Raw genomic sequence first — 17,677 nt, 5'->3', positions numbered from 1 at the left:
GGACAGAAAATTAATACCCCAGGCAAAGGCCAGCCTGCCCATGTCCTGAGGCTCCTCATGAGCACCCCTGGCTGATTTGTTCTGAGCAAGAACAGCTGGTTTTGGTGCTGATGTCAAAAAGGAGATAATCAATGCTGCACACAGAACAGATTTTTTGCTTTGCAACATTTCAGTGCAAAACTTAAAATAAAACACTGAGTCCCACAAAGCAACTGCTGACACAGACAGGAGAAAGTGATCCCGTTATGGAGACACAAATACTCCCTAAACCTGAGTGGGCAGCTGCAACTTCTACAACAAGGGAGAGGACACCAATTCCACCCCCCCTCCACAGCAAAGGTTTGCATCGCCTGCAGTCACACCAGCACAGGAGCCACAATTAAGGTATGATTAATAATGAGGGAAGGAAAAATCCACAAGTGAAAACATCACACCCAGTTTCCAACTTCCCAACCTCAGTGGTATCAGACTGCAGGGATGACCCACAGGGACAGAAGGGAAGCTCTTGGGCAGGTGGTACAAGATCAGCCCAGACTGGGATGTTGCTGTCTGGTCATGAGCACACCAGACACACCAGCACTACTGAAGAATTTGCTTTATTTCTTTTTCTTTCACTGAATCCAAGTTTTTAAGTACCCCATGAAAGAGAAGCCCTGTCAGGGCAAAATCTCATAAAGCTTTGCAGCTCCCAGAAAGAAGACACGGCCCTTCCAGCCAGCGCTTGCCTTAATCCAAATTTTCCCTGTCCAACTGCCTGGAAAGTGAGAGCAGTCAATGCAAGAGCACAGCCTCTTGTCCCTGGCAGCCTGTGGGGCCCAGGGCTGGCAGGCAGAAGGCAAAGGAAGCCCACTCAGCCCAGCACTCAGCCAGACACCCTCGAGGATCCCGGCCCTTCCTGCGGATAAGGCGCCGTGCGCAGTTAAATCATGGCGGGGCACCGGTTCCTTTCAACCCACATCCTGCTCTCTTCTGTGCTTCTGAAGGAGTCTGCCTTCTCTATCTCAAGATCTCAAGAGAAGGCCAATTGAGCTTAACCTCCTAGACCGAACCCCGGGGTACGTTTGGTTGCTGCTTTCAGCCATTTCAGCAGCAACACTTCTAGAGACACTAAGGATTTTGCCAAGGAGAACACAAATGCTCAGCCAGATGAATGCTAAAGCAATGCCACACCTGAGCCCCCAGCAACCAGCCAAGGGAAGGAACTGAACAGCAACATCTAGAGTACCTGCTTTGTCTTTCTTCTTGGATATTGTGCAGCTCTTCAGGGCTCCCACTTTGGAGAATGTCTGCAAGGAATTTGGACACGTGATTCAGTTCCCTTTGTCACAGGCTTGCAGCTCAACTTGAGTGACAACGTGTCCCTCTTCCACAGCAGCACACACTCACAGGCCCACCTCCCCCAGCACACACCTGACAAGCAGTCACTGCAGCTCAGTCTTTCTTACAAAATTATTTCTGTAAAAATATACACACACACTAAAAGATTGTTAAAGAAATCATGATGTGTTCCCATAAATCATCTACCACTCCTTGGAAACAGTGCAGAGGTCTGAGATGGCACTGGAGCAACACTGTGGATTGCAAGATGCCCTCAGACACCTTAGGGGTGGGTGACTTCTGTGATGTCCCCAAAAATTCACCTCTTTCCAAAGATAAACTATTTTTTTGACTTCTTTGTAAAACTACAGCCAGAAGGTAAAAAAAGAAGAGGGGACAAGCCCCAGTCCTCCTCTGAACATTTACATTTGTCCCCAGACCCAAATGGACCAGGGTCTCTACACAGTCTCACAGTCCCAAGGCAGAGAAACACAAGTCCAGGATGGACTGACACTGCTCCAGCATTCTTGGGCCATGGAATGTGGCATTTTACACAGCTACAAAAACTAGCAGAGCTGAGAATTCCCAGCTGCTTTTCCCTATTCTGCTATTAGCATCCCACATGGCTTTAGTAATGCTACACTCTCTCCCAAGTGCTTTGCTGAGGCAAAGCAGCACAGACAGCTCAATGGCAGGAGAAGCTGAGATGAAAAGCACATCTCTGAAACCATCCTTTATTTATTCATTGCCTTCACACACAAAGCAGTATGAGGAAAATGCCTATCCCAAGGAGAAGCATTACAGAAAGCATGGGAAATGAGGACTCTTAAAAGATTTTCTACTGCCTCCACCTGTCCCGAGGTGGAATTAAACCCCATCAAAACAGTTTCAGATACATTTGTCTTAACTGATGCCTGAAACCCCAAAAGTGGATATTCCCAGTCCCAGTGTAATAATGTTTTCTCATCTCCCACTGCAATTTAACTGCTTTAAACACTATATCCCCATGGCTCACCTCCTTCAGCGTGTCTTCTGTGGTGGCAAAGTTGAGGTTTTTGATGAACAAGGTACACCCAGGAACGTTTTCTTCTTCCTCCTCCTCTTCTTCCTCTTCTTCTTCCTGTGCTGCTGCTTCCCCTGAGTCCTTTAGAGCTTCACCTGAAACAAAAAGGATAAACCAAACTTTGTAAGATGAAACAAAGTCAAACTTAGGGGGGAGCTTGCCCACTCAAATTCTGGGAGAGCTCCTGGAATGGGGAGAAAGAAGGGAAGATCATGTCCTTGCAGTGGGAAATCACCCAGACAAAGCATATATTGTGGCCTGACATGAGCAGGGAAACACTGCAGGGACCCACAGCCTGTCAACAGCAAGTTGGACAAAGTTCTTACCTGGTACCAGCCCTGCTTCATCCTCCTTTTCTGGAACCTCAGCCTTTTTTTTCTGAGGGGCTGGGCTTAAAAAGACACCCATTGGAGCCCATTCCAGATACAACGGCACAGAATGAAACTGTGAAGAGAAGACAGGAAAGAAATGAAGACTGAAGGGCAAGGCCTGAAGAAAAACCTCTGCTCTCAGCCTCATTTTCACCTCGCTCTGTAATGGAAAACACCAGTGGAAAAGCTGAGTAGCTTTTCTAGCTGGTTAAATTCTTTCACAAAAGGATCCAGCCTCACGCAGGACCACAGTATTACACTCCTGTGTTGTGAAAGGGAAAAGAAACCCTCTAAATATGTCACAGCCCCCTCCTCCAGCCATCCTCTGCAGGCTGAACCCTATTTAGCCACTGCTGCACAAGGATGCATGAGGCAACTCCCCAAATCCAAGGGACAGAGGGTAACAGCAGCGGCTCTGGGACAACTCGCTTCCCTCAGAACTCCTGCCCCCCTCACACAGCAGGCACTCCCTCCTGCAGCTTCCCAAGCAGCCACCATCCACACTCTCCAGGCAGCTGCCTCACCCTGGAGTAGGCCAGCCTGGTGAACGCCTGCTTGGCCTCTGTTGGCTCCAGGAACTCCACGATGGCCGTGATTCCCCCCTCTGGCAGCAGCACCCGGCCCAGGCTGCCGTGTTGGCCGAACACGTCCTCCAGCTCCGCCGCGCTGGTGCCGGCAGGGAGGTTCTTCACCAGGATCACCGTCTTGCTCCGCTCCCCAGCAGCCTGGCAAGTTCGGTGGGGAAAGAAAGGGAAGATGGGATTTAAAACTGCAAACTCTGCCAACTGCCTAACTGAAGGTTTCAGATCCAACACGCCGTGCTCTCTCATTCCACGCCGCCCCTTTCCAGGGTCCAAGAGGGCCAACGGCCATTTAGAAAACACTTCCTGTAAGATCCACACCCCAGTACGACCTCCCTGTTCCACAAATGCTCGTGTGTGGAGGTTTCAGCTCCAGATCCACCCTGATATGGACACAGGACTCCTTCCCTGACCATACTAAAGCCATCACATTATGGATTTAAACCATCCCGAGGGCAGCTGCATTTTCAAACGGATATAACATTTCCTAGGGGTTCAATCCTGCAAGATGGTGAGGATTTAATTACCAGTTTCAGAGAGAGATGAGGACACCAGGACTAGAGGAGGTAGGTCCACAGTGCTGCCTCCAGCTGAGCATCTCACCTGACTGAAGGAATCCAGGCTGACTCCGTTTTCAATGAGGAACCGGCGAATTTCCTGGACCAGCTCGGTTTCTCCCAGAGCAACTCTCACTGCCACGCTGTCTTTACTCTCCTGCAGGCAAGAATGTCAGTCACCTGCTGTTCCTGCTGCTCCAAGAAGCAGATGTAAAGGAAATGTGGCAGAAAGCTTAAAGGTAAAATGCTCCAGCACCTCTGAAGCTGCTGGAAGTTTTGCTGTTGGAATCGAAACACTTCCCAAAGCAAAACAAAGTTTCCAGGAAGGAACTGAGCTTTCAGGTGCAAATTCCCATCAGTTGCTGGTTATGTAGAAATACAAAATTCAGGCACAGAAAAGCAGAGTGGGAAAGAGGGCTGGGAGTGTCACTGTCCTAGTGACAAAGGGATTGATGGGCTCAGATCCCACAGAGGTGCTACAGCATCACAGACCTCCCAGCCTCACGGAAGCACAGGGGCTTTAGGAGAGACCAGGACACAAGGAAACAGGTAGGAAAGGGATCTCCCACCCCAGCTGATGAGAACCCAACTCACAGGATCCAGCACTTGGCTTTTGGAAGCGTTGTACTTCTGAGCCATGGCATCAGCCACAGCGTTGGTCCCCACAAACAGCGTGTTCCAGTTGTGAGAGCTGCAGAGACAAACAAGGGCCAGGTTCAGTCATACGGCCCCTTCTTCCACTGAGGGTTCTCTAGTTCATACTCCTGGGAAAAAAATAGCTTTGAATGCCACCACAAGCAGCCAGAATGAAGAGTCAGAGAGAAGGTAGGGTGGAATATCCTTAGAGAATTGACAGGATGAGGGAGACATGTCTGGAGGGCAAAAAGAGAGGCAGCAGTGCATACAGCTGAGCTCTTCTTCCCTAGACCTCACTGATCACAGCTCTGCAGCTACAGCTGGGAGTTCAGGTGTTGGCTCAGAGGAACACACTTTCCAACTGTTTTCCTAAAACCACAAAGCCCACGCAAGCAAGGTTGCATCTCTTTCCCTTTAAATCAGAAAGTATTGGCCACTTCTTTCAAACTAATTTGTCACACAGCAAGATAAAGTTCCTACAAGTTTTAGAAATACAGGTGGCCAAGTAGAGGAGAAAGACCCAACTGATCTGAAACCATCACCCTGAAGAATTACAACTTTTATTAGACACCAGAGAAATAAACTCATACACAAAGCCATTCAAAACCCTGTTTTTCTCAATTTCTGCTCACTGAACTACTTGAACAAAGGACTCACGTGGGTAAGAGACAAAGGAAACAGAGCTGCACAGCAAATGCTTTATTGACTTTGGGAATCTATACAGCCCTGCAAAGCCCTCACATGCATTTCTGCCACCTGGGAATTTGGCAGGTTGTGTTGTACCTGGCACTGTTGGCTTTGTCCTTGGCCTCTTTGCGCTTTTTGTAGGAGGAAGATTCTTCTGCATCCCCACCTTCGATTTTCTCCTTTTTGATCGTGGATGGTAAAAGATGCATCATCCTGCCCTACAAGACAGGAAGAAGAAGTCCAGCAGCTTTGAAATAACCCACAGAAGTCCATGAGCTAAGTAGAGTGGAGGAAATTTTCTGGCACCTTTGCTAGTCAAACAGCCAAGGTGGAAGGAGGGAACTTTCCTTCCCAAAGGAGACACGGCTGCAAGTCAGAGAGGCCATATAAGAGACAGACTTGGAGCTCTTTCCCCACCTCTACCAGGATTTTGGTGCCTGCAAGGCTGTTCAAACCAAGCTACTCTACCAAAAGCACCTGTATTCCCAAACAGCACAGCAGAAGAGACTCAATCTGTGCAGCAAAGCACAGAAGGAAACTCTTGGTCGTGTTAGTAACAAACATTCCCAGCAGCTGCAGCCCAACAGCACAGGAAAACCATCAGTTCTGTACCTGGAACACCTGCCCATCCAATTCTGCAAAGGCCTTCACTGCATGCTCGGGAATCATGTAGGTGATGAAAGCAAATCCTTTGGGCTTCTTGGTCAGTCTGTCAATAGGGAAATGGATCTCCGAGAGGGGCCCTGCAGGGGGAGAGGCTTTATGGTGAGAGATGTCCCTGAACGGCCACCACACAGGATCCCAGAATCATTTAGGCTGGAAAAGAGCTCTGAGATCACTGAGTCCAACCTGAGACCAACCTCCACCTTGTCAACTAGATCATGGCACTAAATGTCATGTCCAGTTGGTTCTTGAACACCTCCAAGGATGGTGACTCCACCAGCTCCCTGGGCAGCCCCTTATGATGTTTAACAATGCTTTCTGTGAACCCTGATGTCCAATCTGAACCTCTGAAGAGGATGGGAAGGGTTACACTTTGAACTGGCATCTCCCAGACACAGCCAGGGATGAGGGAGTCAGGGAGGGCAGAGCAGCTCTGGTGTGTGGTGAGCCACCAACCTGAGCCAGGAGCTGCAGGCTGACAAGGTGGGCCCAACAAAAGCACCCCAAGTCTGGCTGTGCACCACGTGGCAGCTCACAGGGCTCTGACACATGACACAAACCAGGCAAGCTCTGAGCAGCTGCATTTATCTTCAGTCTTAATCCTCCCACAACCTAACCCTCTCTGCCCCCAGGACACTCAAACGCAAAGATAGCCTTAAATCTGTTTAAATTCAAGGTAGAAAAGGGAAACTCCAAGCTTCCACCTGCCATTCCAAACAAACTTGGGGTGTATCTCAGAGATTCCCCTCTTACCTGCAGCATCTATAAGTCTCCTGCCAAGCACACCCCACCACACCAGGCAATAAAGATAATGAGAGCTGGGCCATATTCAAGAGATGTGGGACATGGAGCTTTGTCCATTCACACCCAGCACGAAAACCTCTGTGTTTACAGAGGAAAGATGTTGCTCTGCAAGTCTCAGCCCCCGGGCAAACACTCACCAAACACTCACCATACTTTGAAAAGATCTTCTCCAAGTCCTCCTCGGTGCTCGTGAAGGGAAGATTCCTGACAAAGAGTCTCCCTGATTCAGACAAGTCCTCTTCCTCCTCATCATCCCTCAGCCTTCTCTGCCATGGCTGGTTAGTGGGTTTTGCTGGAACAGTTTCTTTTGGGGTGTTCCTGCATCGGGAAACCTCAACACATCGTCCACCTGAGCCCCAACCACACACAGAGACACGTTAGGTGCTTCCCAAGGCCATGGGCAGCCAACATCAGTGCACAAAGAGCCCAGGGTTACAGCAGTGACACAAACAATTACAATCCCAATCCCACAAGCAATTACAATCCCAATCCCACAAGCAATTACAATCCCAATCCCACAAGCAATTACAATCCCAATCCCACAAACAATTACAATCCCAATCCCACAAACAATTACTACCCCAATCCCACAAACAATTACTACCCCAATCCCACAAGCTCTGAGCAGGACTCTGCGTGATTTAAAAAAAAAAATAAATAAAAAGAGGTGGTGGGAGCTACAAGAGATCAGTCCTCATAAAAACCAGGTTATCAACAACTCCTCAGTCTCCCTTCCTTTCAGGGAGCTCCAGCCCCTCTGCCTGTGCCAGCCAGGCTCCTGAGCAGCTGTTCCCATTCTGCATGTGGGTTTTGCAAATGTAATTTCAGGAGTTCCACTAAGGCCAGGCACAAGTCTCAAGCACAGGCTTACAGAACTGTTTGTACAGATCCCAACCAGACTGAAACAACATCACTTTTATCCCAGGAACAAGATACACCTCGAGCACAGGACAAAACACGAGGGCCCAAGAGGAACACGCACAGTTCAGTCACTTCCTCCTGACACGGCACCGGGTTTATCCCGTGTGGGCTGAGCAGAGGAACCACCCCCACCATCTGCCTGGGAAAAACTAAACAACAGGAGATACTCCTACAGTGAACACTCCAGCAGCTGAGCACCCTGCCAGTGGCATCAGCCAGAACAAGGAGGAACAAACAGCCCTTACCCATGTATTCTTTTTTTCTCTTCAAGGCCCTCTGCACTTCTGCTTCACTCTTCAAGTCAACAAAGATGTAACCTTGGAGGAAGGAAACGTTCAACTGAGCATCATGTGGGGAACACACAGCCACTAATTGGCTAATTAAGGGTGAATTGGGCTTTCTCTAATATAGATTCCTATAGATAAAGCATTCAGCTCCCATTAAAGTTTCGATCCAGCCTGAAAACGGCCACGTCCGACTGGAAGGCTGCCTTTAAAAAGCTTATTCTCTACACACAAATCAAAGAAGCCCAACTTAACAGCTGAAGGAGGCTTTTACAGGTATCTACAGGAGGAAACAAAAGGTGCATCTGTTTTTAGGCTATTAAAGGAAAAGAGCACATAGCCAAGCTCCCTGACAACTCCAAGAACCTGCTCCAAACTCTTTCACAGGCACCTCCAGCAGTCACAGCCTGTCAGGAGACCCACCTTGGCTAAAGGCTGCCCTGCAGCCCATAAACACAGGTCAGCACAGTCCCTGGGTGCTGCTGCAGCTATCCCAGGGGAACAGGCCTTTCCTTGGCATGGTTTGGGATGTTTAGGAAAATTCTGGAGGCAGATCCTGCAGCTACTCCTAAGGGAGCACAGCCAACAATTACTCTGCCCCAGGCATCCTATGGACAGCAAGTAGGGCAGGAGAGCTGCAAAGTCATAGAAAGGTCTGGAATAATCAGGACACAAGTCAGTGCTTTGAAACTGCAGATAAAAAGAGCAGATAAAAAGGACTGAGAGGTCCCCTAACTCACAGGTCCACCCCCCCCCCTTCCACACATAGACATTACCTGAATTCTTCCCCTGGGTGTTTTTTCCTATCCTAACTGCCACTGGCTTCAGAGGCAAGAAGAAATCACGAATCTTTTCCTGCAGGAAGAATTACAATTGTCTGAATAAGTTTTCAGCTGCAGGAAGCAGCAAGTTGCAGACTTAGGTTTTTACATCCAGTATAAAAAAAACACCCCGTGCAACAAAACGTCTCTGCACAAAGCCAGTTCTAAAGTTTCCCTGACTGCCCACACAACCCTCAAAACTGCTCCATAAGTGAAAAGTCTCTGCAAAGATCATGTTGAGAACCCCCTCTGGAGCCTCCATCCCCAGCTGGGTAACAAAACTTGCCTCAGTGATGTTCGAGGGGGCACCGCGAAGTTTCACTGTGAACGGGGTGCTGGCTTCTGCTGAGCTGCCTTGGTTCTGCACACAAGAAGGGGGAAAATAAAGGAAAAAAAAAAGCTGAATGAAAGAAGAAAAATCACAGCACAACAAGCTGGTCTTGTCCAACAAACAGGAGGCTGAAGAGTGGGAGGGGATATCGAGAGATTCTCATCACCACAACAGCCTGGGGGGCAGGTTGGGAGGCTGGGACAGTCACACCCCGTCACTGACACCGAGTTCTGCAGGACAGCATTTCCTGCACACAGGGATGGACACAGGGAAAAACAGGAAAGCCTCTGAAAAGAGGCACTAGCAGCACTTGTTTGGAAGGCTGATCTTTAGGAATTCATTCCTAAGAAGAGATTTTTCTAATGGCTCTCACCCAGTGAGCCAAAGCAGCTGGTACCTAGAGGGTCCTGCAGCCTTCACAGGCCTTCAGCTCACCCCTAGGGAGACTGACAGACACATACAACCCATAAAGTTCCTGCTTTAGAGAAGACAAAAGTCTAATTCAGCTGTACCTCTACTGTAGATCCTTTTTTCTTCTTCTTCTCCACTGGTGCCTCTTGCTGTGTGTTTTGGGCTTTTACCTTCCCCTTTTTATCTGTGCAGGTGCCAATGGTTTCTGCAATGCCTGAATCCTCCTCAGTCTCACTTTCCTCTTCCACCTCCTCCTCAGTATCTGTTTCTTCCTCTGTACTGGATGAGGAGGAAGAATCCTTCACCACTTTAGATTTCAGGTACTCCATATCTGAGAGGTCTTTGCTGTTAGCTGCCTTCTTCCTTCCTTTCTTTGCTGCTGGGGAGGAGAGACCAGAGAATTTTTGCACACAGATGCTGCTGCTCTTTCCTCAGCCAGAGAAAAGCTGAGAACTGGCACAATCATGACAATCCCCTTCCTCTACCCTTTCCATGAGAATGACAGGCTTGAGAACAGCAGAGCAATTTTATCTCAGCACTTCCAGGCTGACAACTTCTTTTTCAAAGCAACAGTTCATGTATAAAACAAATTAGAGAGGAGATGGAGGAACTCCACGACAAGGGATTTCGTCACAATTTTAACTAAATACTCCAAGCAGACCACAGAGGAGGTTTTAAAACGTTCAGTTTAGTTTTGCAAGGAGAAGGACAGAACAAGCTGTTCCTCCAAAACACCCCTCCACCCCTTGCCAAGTCACACCTACACCTGAGTTACCCAAAGGGAGAAGAGGAGCAGCAGGGAAAATGCTGTTCACTCCAATGGAACAGCATAAGGAAATACCATGTAGGGAGGGAGAAAGGCTCCAAAACCACACCCATCACTGCTGCAGGGACACTGGATTCTAAAAGACATACATTAGACTGCAGCCCAGACTTCCCAGTCTTCTAAGTTAACCCACTACTCCAGTCTTCCTTTCAGGATCCAAGATACTGAACTCTGTCCCTTCCCATCAACTCCAACAGGGCCCAAGCACACACCATTTCCAGAAATATGCAAGCAAAGGCAGACTAGATAAGTTCACAGACAGGTTATTAAATAAACACAAACCACATCCAGCTCTGGAAATCCCAGGGATGAAAGTAGCTGCAGGACAGGAGAGCATTTAAGGGAAAGGTGCAGACTTTTTGCCCTGTTCTCTTCCCTAACACTGCCCTGAGGACCCAGGGGTAGGCACAGATGCTTAATACCAGAAAATATCAGAAACTGCATTTCCCACATTTCCCCAAAATTGGGAAAACAACCATACATCCACAGCACACAGAATGAGCACCATGCTTGAGGAACCACCTTCCTTGTTACAGTGTCTCTGTGTGGAGGAAGGACTCTGATTTGGGTCCTGGCAGCACCTCTGCCCTCACAGTCACCACGACCAACACAAGTGACAGTTCCTTTTGGTACCTTTAGTTTCCTCCTCATCTTCAGAGGGCTCATCCCCATCCTCACTCAGCTCCTCAGACTCATCTGAATCAAAGTTGAGATAATCAGCTGCTGCTGTTGGTTTGCTCTTCTTGGGCTCCTCTGGCAAAGTGTCATTAGCCCAAGTGGCCACCTGAGACCGTTTCTGGTGAACCACCAAGAACTCCTGGAATTTTTTATCTTCTTCCAGCTGTTAAAAAAAGAAACAAAGCAGATAAGCTGTGAAGACAGACACAGGAAAGCTAATAGTGAGTTTGAAATAAAGATACCCCCTCATTTCCAGCAAAGTAAAAACAAAAGTCCCTTAAGGAGAGCTCAATTTACACTGACAAGGTGAGCCCTTAAAGTGATTAAAGTCTTCATGAGATCTCTCATTCCTACTCTTTTTTTAAAATTCATTTTTAGAAAGTACTTTAAAAAAGAAAATAAAACATTAAAAAGAGCAAAAGATGCAGAAGTTAAATGTGAAAAATCTTGCACATGGTTAAAACCCAGAAATGTTGAAACAGGATTGTCCTGGATGCAGAGTGTGGTCACATGGGAGTACCTGACAATTAAAAGGCTGGACCCCAGTGTTGGGGCTGTTAAAATGAGAGTTTGTTGCAGTAGAACTGGACTGTCACAGCCTGAATTAATAGCATGGGAAGAACTACAGAAAGGAACTATTCAACTCTTGCTGTTAAAACAAGCTAGCAAGGATGTAGGGACTGCAATTCAACCTCAGCTCACCTCCTTCAAGTTATCCGTGGGATCTTTCTTCTTTTTATCCTTGGGGAAAAAAATTAGAAAGGCTTATTAGAAGCACAACCAATTTCAGGGAACATAATGGTCCAGGGAACAGAGATGCCAAGGCAGAAAATCCCAGAACCAGGACTCCAACATCCACTGTCCCAGCTGTTCTGTCCCCTTCCCTACACACCAGGCCACCCTTCTCTCTGCCACATCACTGACACACATCAGAGCCTCAAGGGATCAGGCAAGACTCACTTTCTTTGTGGCTGCAGGAGCTGCACTTGCCACAGGCTTCTCTGTCTGTTTTTCTGAGGCAGGAACCTTCTGAGAGTGTTTGCTCCACGCTTTGGGTTTTGAAGGGTCACCAAAAGACTTGCATAACTCCACCTGGAAAGAATCAGATCTCTAATTAAACACATGTTCAAGAGTCTGCTTCTGTAACTGCTGGATAACTTCACTCAAGAATCTTTATTGCAACCCTAAAGGGATGGAGGGTGTGTGCAGGAGAACAGGCGACTTCATACAGATGTTCATTTTAAAAGCACAGAGCTACATGTTCAATCATGGGAAACAATCTAACATGGGAAACACTTTGTTTTGCTCATTTAAGCTGAGTCATATCATCACATAATCCTGGAATGGTTGGGGTTGGAAGGGACCTTAAAGTTCATGTTGTTCCAGGGACATGTTCCACTAGACCAGGTTGCTCCAACCTGGCCTTGGACACTTCCAGGGATGGGGCAGCCAGAGCTTCTCTGGGAAACCTGTGCCAGGGCCTTCTCACCCTCACAGGGAAGAATTTCTGCCTAATACCTAATCTAAACCTGCCCTCCTTCAATTTGAAGCCATTCCCCCTTGTCCTGTAACTACAGCTCCTGATGCAAGTCAAGTCAAATAAGTTATCCTGCTTATCCTGAATCATTCTCTATCCAGAACAGCAAGATTTGAAATGAAAAAATGAGCTGAAATTCAAAATTTTGGATTATGACAGCTCAAAATCTGACTGTGCTGCTCCAACCAGCCCTGAAATCACTGCTATGCACAACCACAGCCCAGCTGAACCCAGCACCTGCTGAGACTCCAGCAGTGAGAGCTGGCACCAGGCTTTGCTGCTTTACTGCAGAGACCTTCACCTTCAGGCTTTCCTGATCCCAGCTATTCACCCCTAAGACCCCCAAAATCTTCAACACCAAACCTTCTTAAAAATCCCAAGGAGATAATTTTTCAGCACCAACTCACCGTGATCCTGGAAGTGTCTATGAAGCTTTTGTTGAAATGCTTCAGGGCCGTTTGAGCTTCATCTTCAGACCTGTAGCCAATGAAGCCAAACTTCCTGAACTTGCCATCCTTGGTGAACTTCAAGCAACAGTCAGTCAGTGTTCCAAAGGCAGCAAACAGTCTCCTGAAGCGATCCTCCTTCATCTGGGAAAGAGGAAGGACAACGTGAAGGGAAGTCAGCAATGGAATGCAAATACAGAGATGCTTTGTGGACAAGTCCAAAACAAAATGTTCTCTATCAAAGGGCTTCTGAAGGGCTGTAGGAACCAAACAGTGGAAACCAAATCTCTTAAGCCCTCCATGAATCCCCTCCATGGACAGAGAGGGAACACGGTGGGATCCTGTGGAGGACCTGACTGGGGCAGAGCAGCACAGTGGGCACCTGTACCCACCTCCCAGGCACTGAGGGAAGGGCAATGGCCACAAGCTCTGCTCCCCCACCCTGAGGGGCTGCCAGCTCCCCTGCCCTGGGGCACCTCCACACGCTGCTTCCAGCCCCCCAGGGCACCTCCCTGACCACTCCAGGAGCTCTCCCTGCCCAACGTCCCCCACTATCCTACCCCCGAGGGAATCCCCACGTTCTCCCAGGAAGACCCCCGTCCCAGTACATCTTCACAATCTCTTATGTCCTTAGAGCCCCTTCCGCCACGACATCTCGCTGCTCCCCCATCAAAACATCTTCCTCTCTCCAACCCGAATCAAGAACTTTCCCTGCCGGGGGCGGGGGGTGTCTTCCCGCTCACCCCCGTCCCCACCACACCGCGGGACTCCCTCCCCTCCTGGTGCCTCTCCCTGCCCTCCCATCCGCCTCCCCCCGGCGCATCCCCTCAGACCCGTCTCTACACCCGCCACACCCCTTCCACCGGCCCTTTCCGCAGCCGCACGGCGGTCTCACCCCATTGGGGAGGTTCTTCACGATAAGCCGCGACATGTCAGCGACAGGAGCCGCGGGGAGGGGAGCCCGGAGCACTCGGAGCCGCCGCTCTCAGCGCCGCGCACGCCGCGCCGTGGGCGCCGCCATGTTCCCAGCGGGTCACGTGGGCCGGGGGGGGGCGGCGGGACCCGGATGTTGGTCCTTAGCAACGGCCCCTTAGCAACGGGGCCCTGCGGGTGGCAGGGGGAGCGTCACTGGGGCACCGGGGGACAGCGACAGGCGGCGAGGGGGGGAACAGGGGGAGAATCCCTCTGATCACCCCCGGGTTTCCCCGAGGTGCGCGGCTGCGGTCCCCCGGCCTGTCTGCGCTGCTCGGCGGGGCCGCAGGAGGGAGCTCGGCGCCCGCCGGTCCCGGCTCCGGGCGGCCACGGAGCCGAATTCCCACCGGAGCTGTTGGGCTTGAGCGAGGGGAAGCCGCAGTCCCCCGCGGCTCTAAAAGCCACGAAGGAGCGAGGAGGGAAGGGGGACGGAGGGTCTGGACCAGAGAAGCCGTGGCTGCCCCATCCCTGGAAGTGCCCAAGGCCAGGTTGGACGGGGCTTGGAGCAACCTGGTCTATGGAAGGTGTCCCTGCCCATGGCAGGGGGTGGAATGAAATGAGATTTAAGGTCGCTGCAATACTGAACCATTCTGTGATTCTAAGGGAAAACAATTTCCCTCCAAGCAACAGCTAAATAACCCCATGGCCAGGAGATGTGTTGTCCCATGGACAAAAGAGGGCAAAAATCATGGGGGGGGGGGAATCCCTTGAAGGTTATTAAACACTGTGGGTCCTTTTCTACCTAAATATCCAACTACAACTTCCTTGTGAGGAGCAGTAGAGGAGCAGCACTGATCTCTGCTCTCTGTGAGCAGGGACAGGACCCAGGGAGCAGCTGGAGTTGTGTGAGGGGAGGTTTAATTTGGATTTCAGGAAAAGGTTCTTCTCCCAGACGGTGGTTGGGCACTGAACAGGCTCCCCAGTGCAGTGGGCACGACCCCAAGGCTGCCAGAGCTCAAGGAGTGTTTGGACAGAGGGAGATTTTTGGGGTGTCTGTGCAGGGCCAGGAGTTGGACTGGATGATCCTTGTGGGTCCCTTCCAACTGAGGATATTCTACGATTCCATGATCCATTGCTGGAGGGTGAGCATACCTTGGGGAAGCAGGACTGTTCACCTTCAAACATCCCCTCCTGCTCACAGCCCCTCAGCCCAGCTCTGTCCATCTTACACAAGGCACTACAAGTAACCTGGACCCAAAGTCTGACTTTACACCTTTATTCCCAGAGGAAGATCCTCAGGGCATCTCTCAGCTCCAGCACAGACCTCACTGTCTCCCTGCCCAGTTTGGCTCCACACTGGAGTTACCCCAGGGATGGAGATGCCTCTGCCCAGATCAAGCCCCCCCAACATGGAGCTTTTCCACTCCCCCCATGCCATGTCCTAATGCCCCTTTGAGTCCAGTTCAGCTGGCTGAGCCTATCCCAAAGGCTCAGAGCATCAGGGAACACAGGGCAGAGAGCTCTCTGGGGGAGACAGCCCTGACCCAGCCACACCACTGCTATATCCCAGTGTCCTGGTGGGACTGGAATGTAGGATGGTTAACTGCAGATTCCAGCCTGAGCCAATGCTCTCTCCTCAGGAGAGCAGCAAGGAAAACACTTGCATTTATTTTCCAGGTAGGAAGAGCAGGGACAATGGCCAGGCTCAGTGCATGGGAAGCAGGAGAGGGTGGGATGGTGCTGGGAATGTCATCCGGTGCCCCGCTCAAAGGGAAACTGCTCAGCACAAACCCCTCTACCCCCACAGCCCCAACTGGGGGCTCCTGTGCCCCTTCACCTGCCCTTCAAAGGAGTCTCTGTGAGGTGTCACAGCACAGGGACACAGCTCCCTCCTCTCCCTCCCCCCTGTGCCCTCTGCTCCTGCCTCGTCCTTGGCCGGGCTGTCAGGGATGTCACTGGGGATGAAGGCTGGCACTGACAGGACACTCTCACCATCACTAACGCTTCCAGACCTTGCCCTTGTCATCCCTGTCCTCTCCAAGACACTTGTCCCCCTCTCTCCCTCCCCATCTCCTCCTCACCTGCTGTGTGCAGCCAGCAGCAGTGCCCAGCTCCTGCCCACGCTGGAGACAGCACTGACCTTGTCTGTTCCTGCTCCTGCCCGGCACTGCCAGGACAGGGATTGATCCTGGCTGTGTCCATCCATCCTGCTTCCCATGAGTCCTCAGCCACAGCTGCACTTAATGCTGCAATTTCCCTCCTAATATGGAAATTTTCTGCAATTGGGGATGATTTTTCCCAGGTGAGAGCCTGGCCCAGTGCTCAACTGCTGCAGCTGCGACCCCTAAGGATGCCTGGGATCAGAAAGAGCCAGTTCTCCTGGGAAGCTTGGGAGAGCAGTGCCTAACTGAGCCAGGCACCAGGGCTCTTGATCCCAACAGGAAAACCTCAGTGCCCATGCAGGGACATGGGTTTTGCAAAGTCCATGGAGATGCTCAGCTTTACTAATCTCACTTCTTTGAAAACAACAAATTTATCCCTCCCCGGATGCAAAGATTCAGTACAGAAGCACAGGCTTTACATACACACTGACTTTAGATTTGGTTCTGCTCCCCAGGGTGGGTCAAGGTTTTAAGTTTACAAATGTGAGATTTAGAACATCCTTTCTCTGCAAAACTGGAGATTTTAAGGGGATCAGAGAGACAAGAGTTGCTCCTTCAGCTGGTGGCTCTGCTGCACCACAAAAGGTCCTTCCCCAAGGCAGGCACCCTCTGCTCTGAGACCCCAGCCCTGAGCAGACAAGAGAGAGGCCCTGTCTTGAGAAGGTTCTGACAAGGTTTTGGAAAGCAGCTCCCAGTACCTAAATATCTGTCCTGAAAATCATCTGTAACCCTTTTGCTGCTGGCACAGAGCATGGGCAGGGGATAGACTGGGCATTGTAGAGCCAGCTTGCGTGGGTCACTGGGTGCAGGTCACACAGCCCGTGCTCCAAAGCAGAGGCAGGGAAGGAGTCCAAATGCATTGTTTGGGATGCTTTTCGCCATGGAAACTACTGTCCTTGGTGATGCCAGGGTGAGAAACTCCTGTCCCAGGGTCACTGTGTGCTGGACCTGTTCCTGGTGAGGTGTTCCCAGCAGTGGATGGGATGGATGCAGAAGGCTGGGTGGGAGCCGGGTGGGGAAGTGGAAGGAAAAGGACTGTGCCCAGGTTTTTTTTTCCCTGAACTGGCTTGTAGCAGCAGGAGGCAGAGGGTAACAGGGAGGTGATGTGCCCAGCAAAGGTGGCACATCAACCCACATCCGGGGTGCTGCCTGGAGAGGGCACCAGGTTTGCCTCCTGCCCCTCCAGTTGGCTCCGTGTTCGGGTGTCCAAGGGCTGGTGGCAGGGTCTGAGTGATGTCCCTTCTCCCTCACTCCTCCAAATCCCCCCTGCCATGCCGGGCAGAGAGGAGCCCCCATGGTTCTGTCAGCCCCACACTGGAGGGAGGGGAAGCCGTGGTCCCTCCGTGAGCTCCCTCCAGCCGAGCTGTCGGAGCGCGTTACGTGCCCGGCCCCTCAACTGGCCGGACAGGGGCTGGCACAGCACCAAAGAGCAGGGGTCACCTGGCTGTAAAATGGTATTATGGGCTGCCTGCAGCCAGGGAAATGAACTTTGGAAAGCAGGGTTAGGGCAAGGGACCGTGGTGTCGGGGCCGTGTGTCAGTGGGGAGAGGCAGGTGTGGGCGGAGGGGCAAAGGGGCCCTGACATTGTGCTCCGGGTCGTGAGTGCACCGGGGTTAAAGTGCTGCTGAGAAGGAGAGAAGGGAAGGAGCTGCTGCAGATCCTGTCTGCC

General features: G+C 50.7%; 1 protein-coding gene across 2 annotated transcripts in view; it reads right to left on the bottom strand.

Moving 5' to 3' along the window:
- RBM19 (RNA binding motif protein 19) overlaps positions 1–13,980 on the bottom strand; it is a 68,594-nt gene extending 54,614 nt beyond the window's left edge. The window contains exons 1-18 of one of the 2 annotated variants that reach the window (XM_064674665.1): positions 13,830–13,980; positions 12,896–13,078; positions 11,912–12,043; positions 11,654–11,692; positions 10,907–11,114; positions 9,549–9,826; positions 8,992–9,066; positions 8,661–8,739; positions 7,846–7,917; positions 6,828–7,028; positions 5,825–5,955; positions 5,309–5,430; positions 4,484–4,580; positions 3,936–4,046; positions 3,276–3,476; positions 2,707–2,824; positions 2,333–2,475; positions 1,226–1,286 (exon numbers count right to left, since the gene is read on the bottom strand). In XM_064674665.1, coding sequence (XP_064530735.1) covers positions 1,226–1,286; positions 2,333–2,475; positions 2,707–2,824; positions 3,276–3,476; positions 3,936–4,046; positions 4,484–4,580; positions 5,309–5,430; positions 5,825–5,955; positions 6,828–7,028; positions 7,846–7,917; positions 8,661–8,739; positions 8,992–9,066; positions 9,549–9,826; positions 10,907–11,114; positions 11,654–11,692; positions 11,912–12,043; positions 12,896–13,078; positions 13,830–13,865 — 2,287 coding nt within the window. In that variant the 5' untranslated portion in view covers positions 13,866–13,980. The remainder of the gene's footprint in view (positions 1–1,225; positions 1,287–2,332; positions 2,476–2,706; positions 2,825–3,275; positions 3,477–3,935; positions 4,047–4,483; positions 4,581–5,308; positions 5,431–5,824; positions 5,956–6,827; positions 7,029–7,845; positions 7,918–8,660; positions 8,740–8,991; positions 9,067–9,548; positions 9,827–10,906; positions 11,115–11,653; positions 11,693–11,911; positions 12,044–12,895; positions 13,079–13,829) is intronic. The other variant, XM_064674666.1, reaches the window with a different exon arrangement.
- Positions 13,981–17,677: the final 3,697 nt, after the last annotated feature.

The sequence above is a fragment of the Pseudopipra pipra genome, chromosome 18 (assembly GCF_036250125.1).
Source record: "Pseudopipra pipra isolate bDixPip1 chromosome 18, bDixPip1.hap1, whole genome shotgun sequence".
NCBI lineage: Eukaryota > Metazoa > Chordata > Aves > Passeriformes > Pipridae > Pseudopipra > Pseudopipra pipra.
The sequence above is the reverse complement of the archived record's forward strand: the minus strand, read 5'-3'. Positions and strand labels throughout refer to the sequence as shown.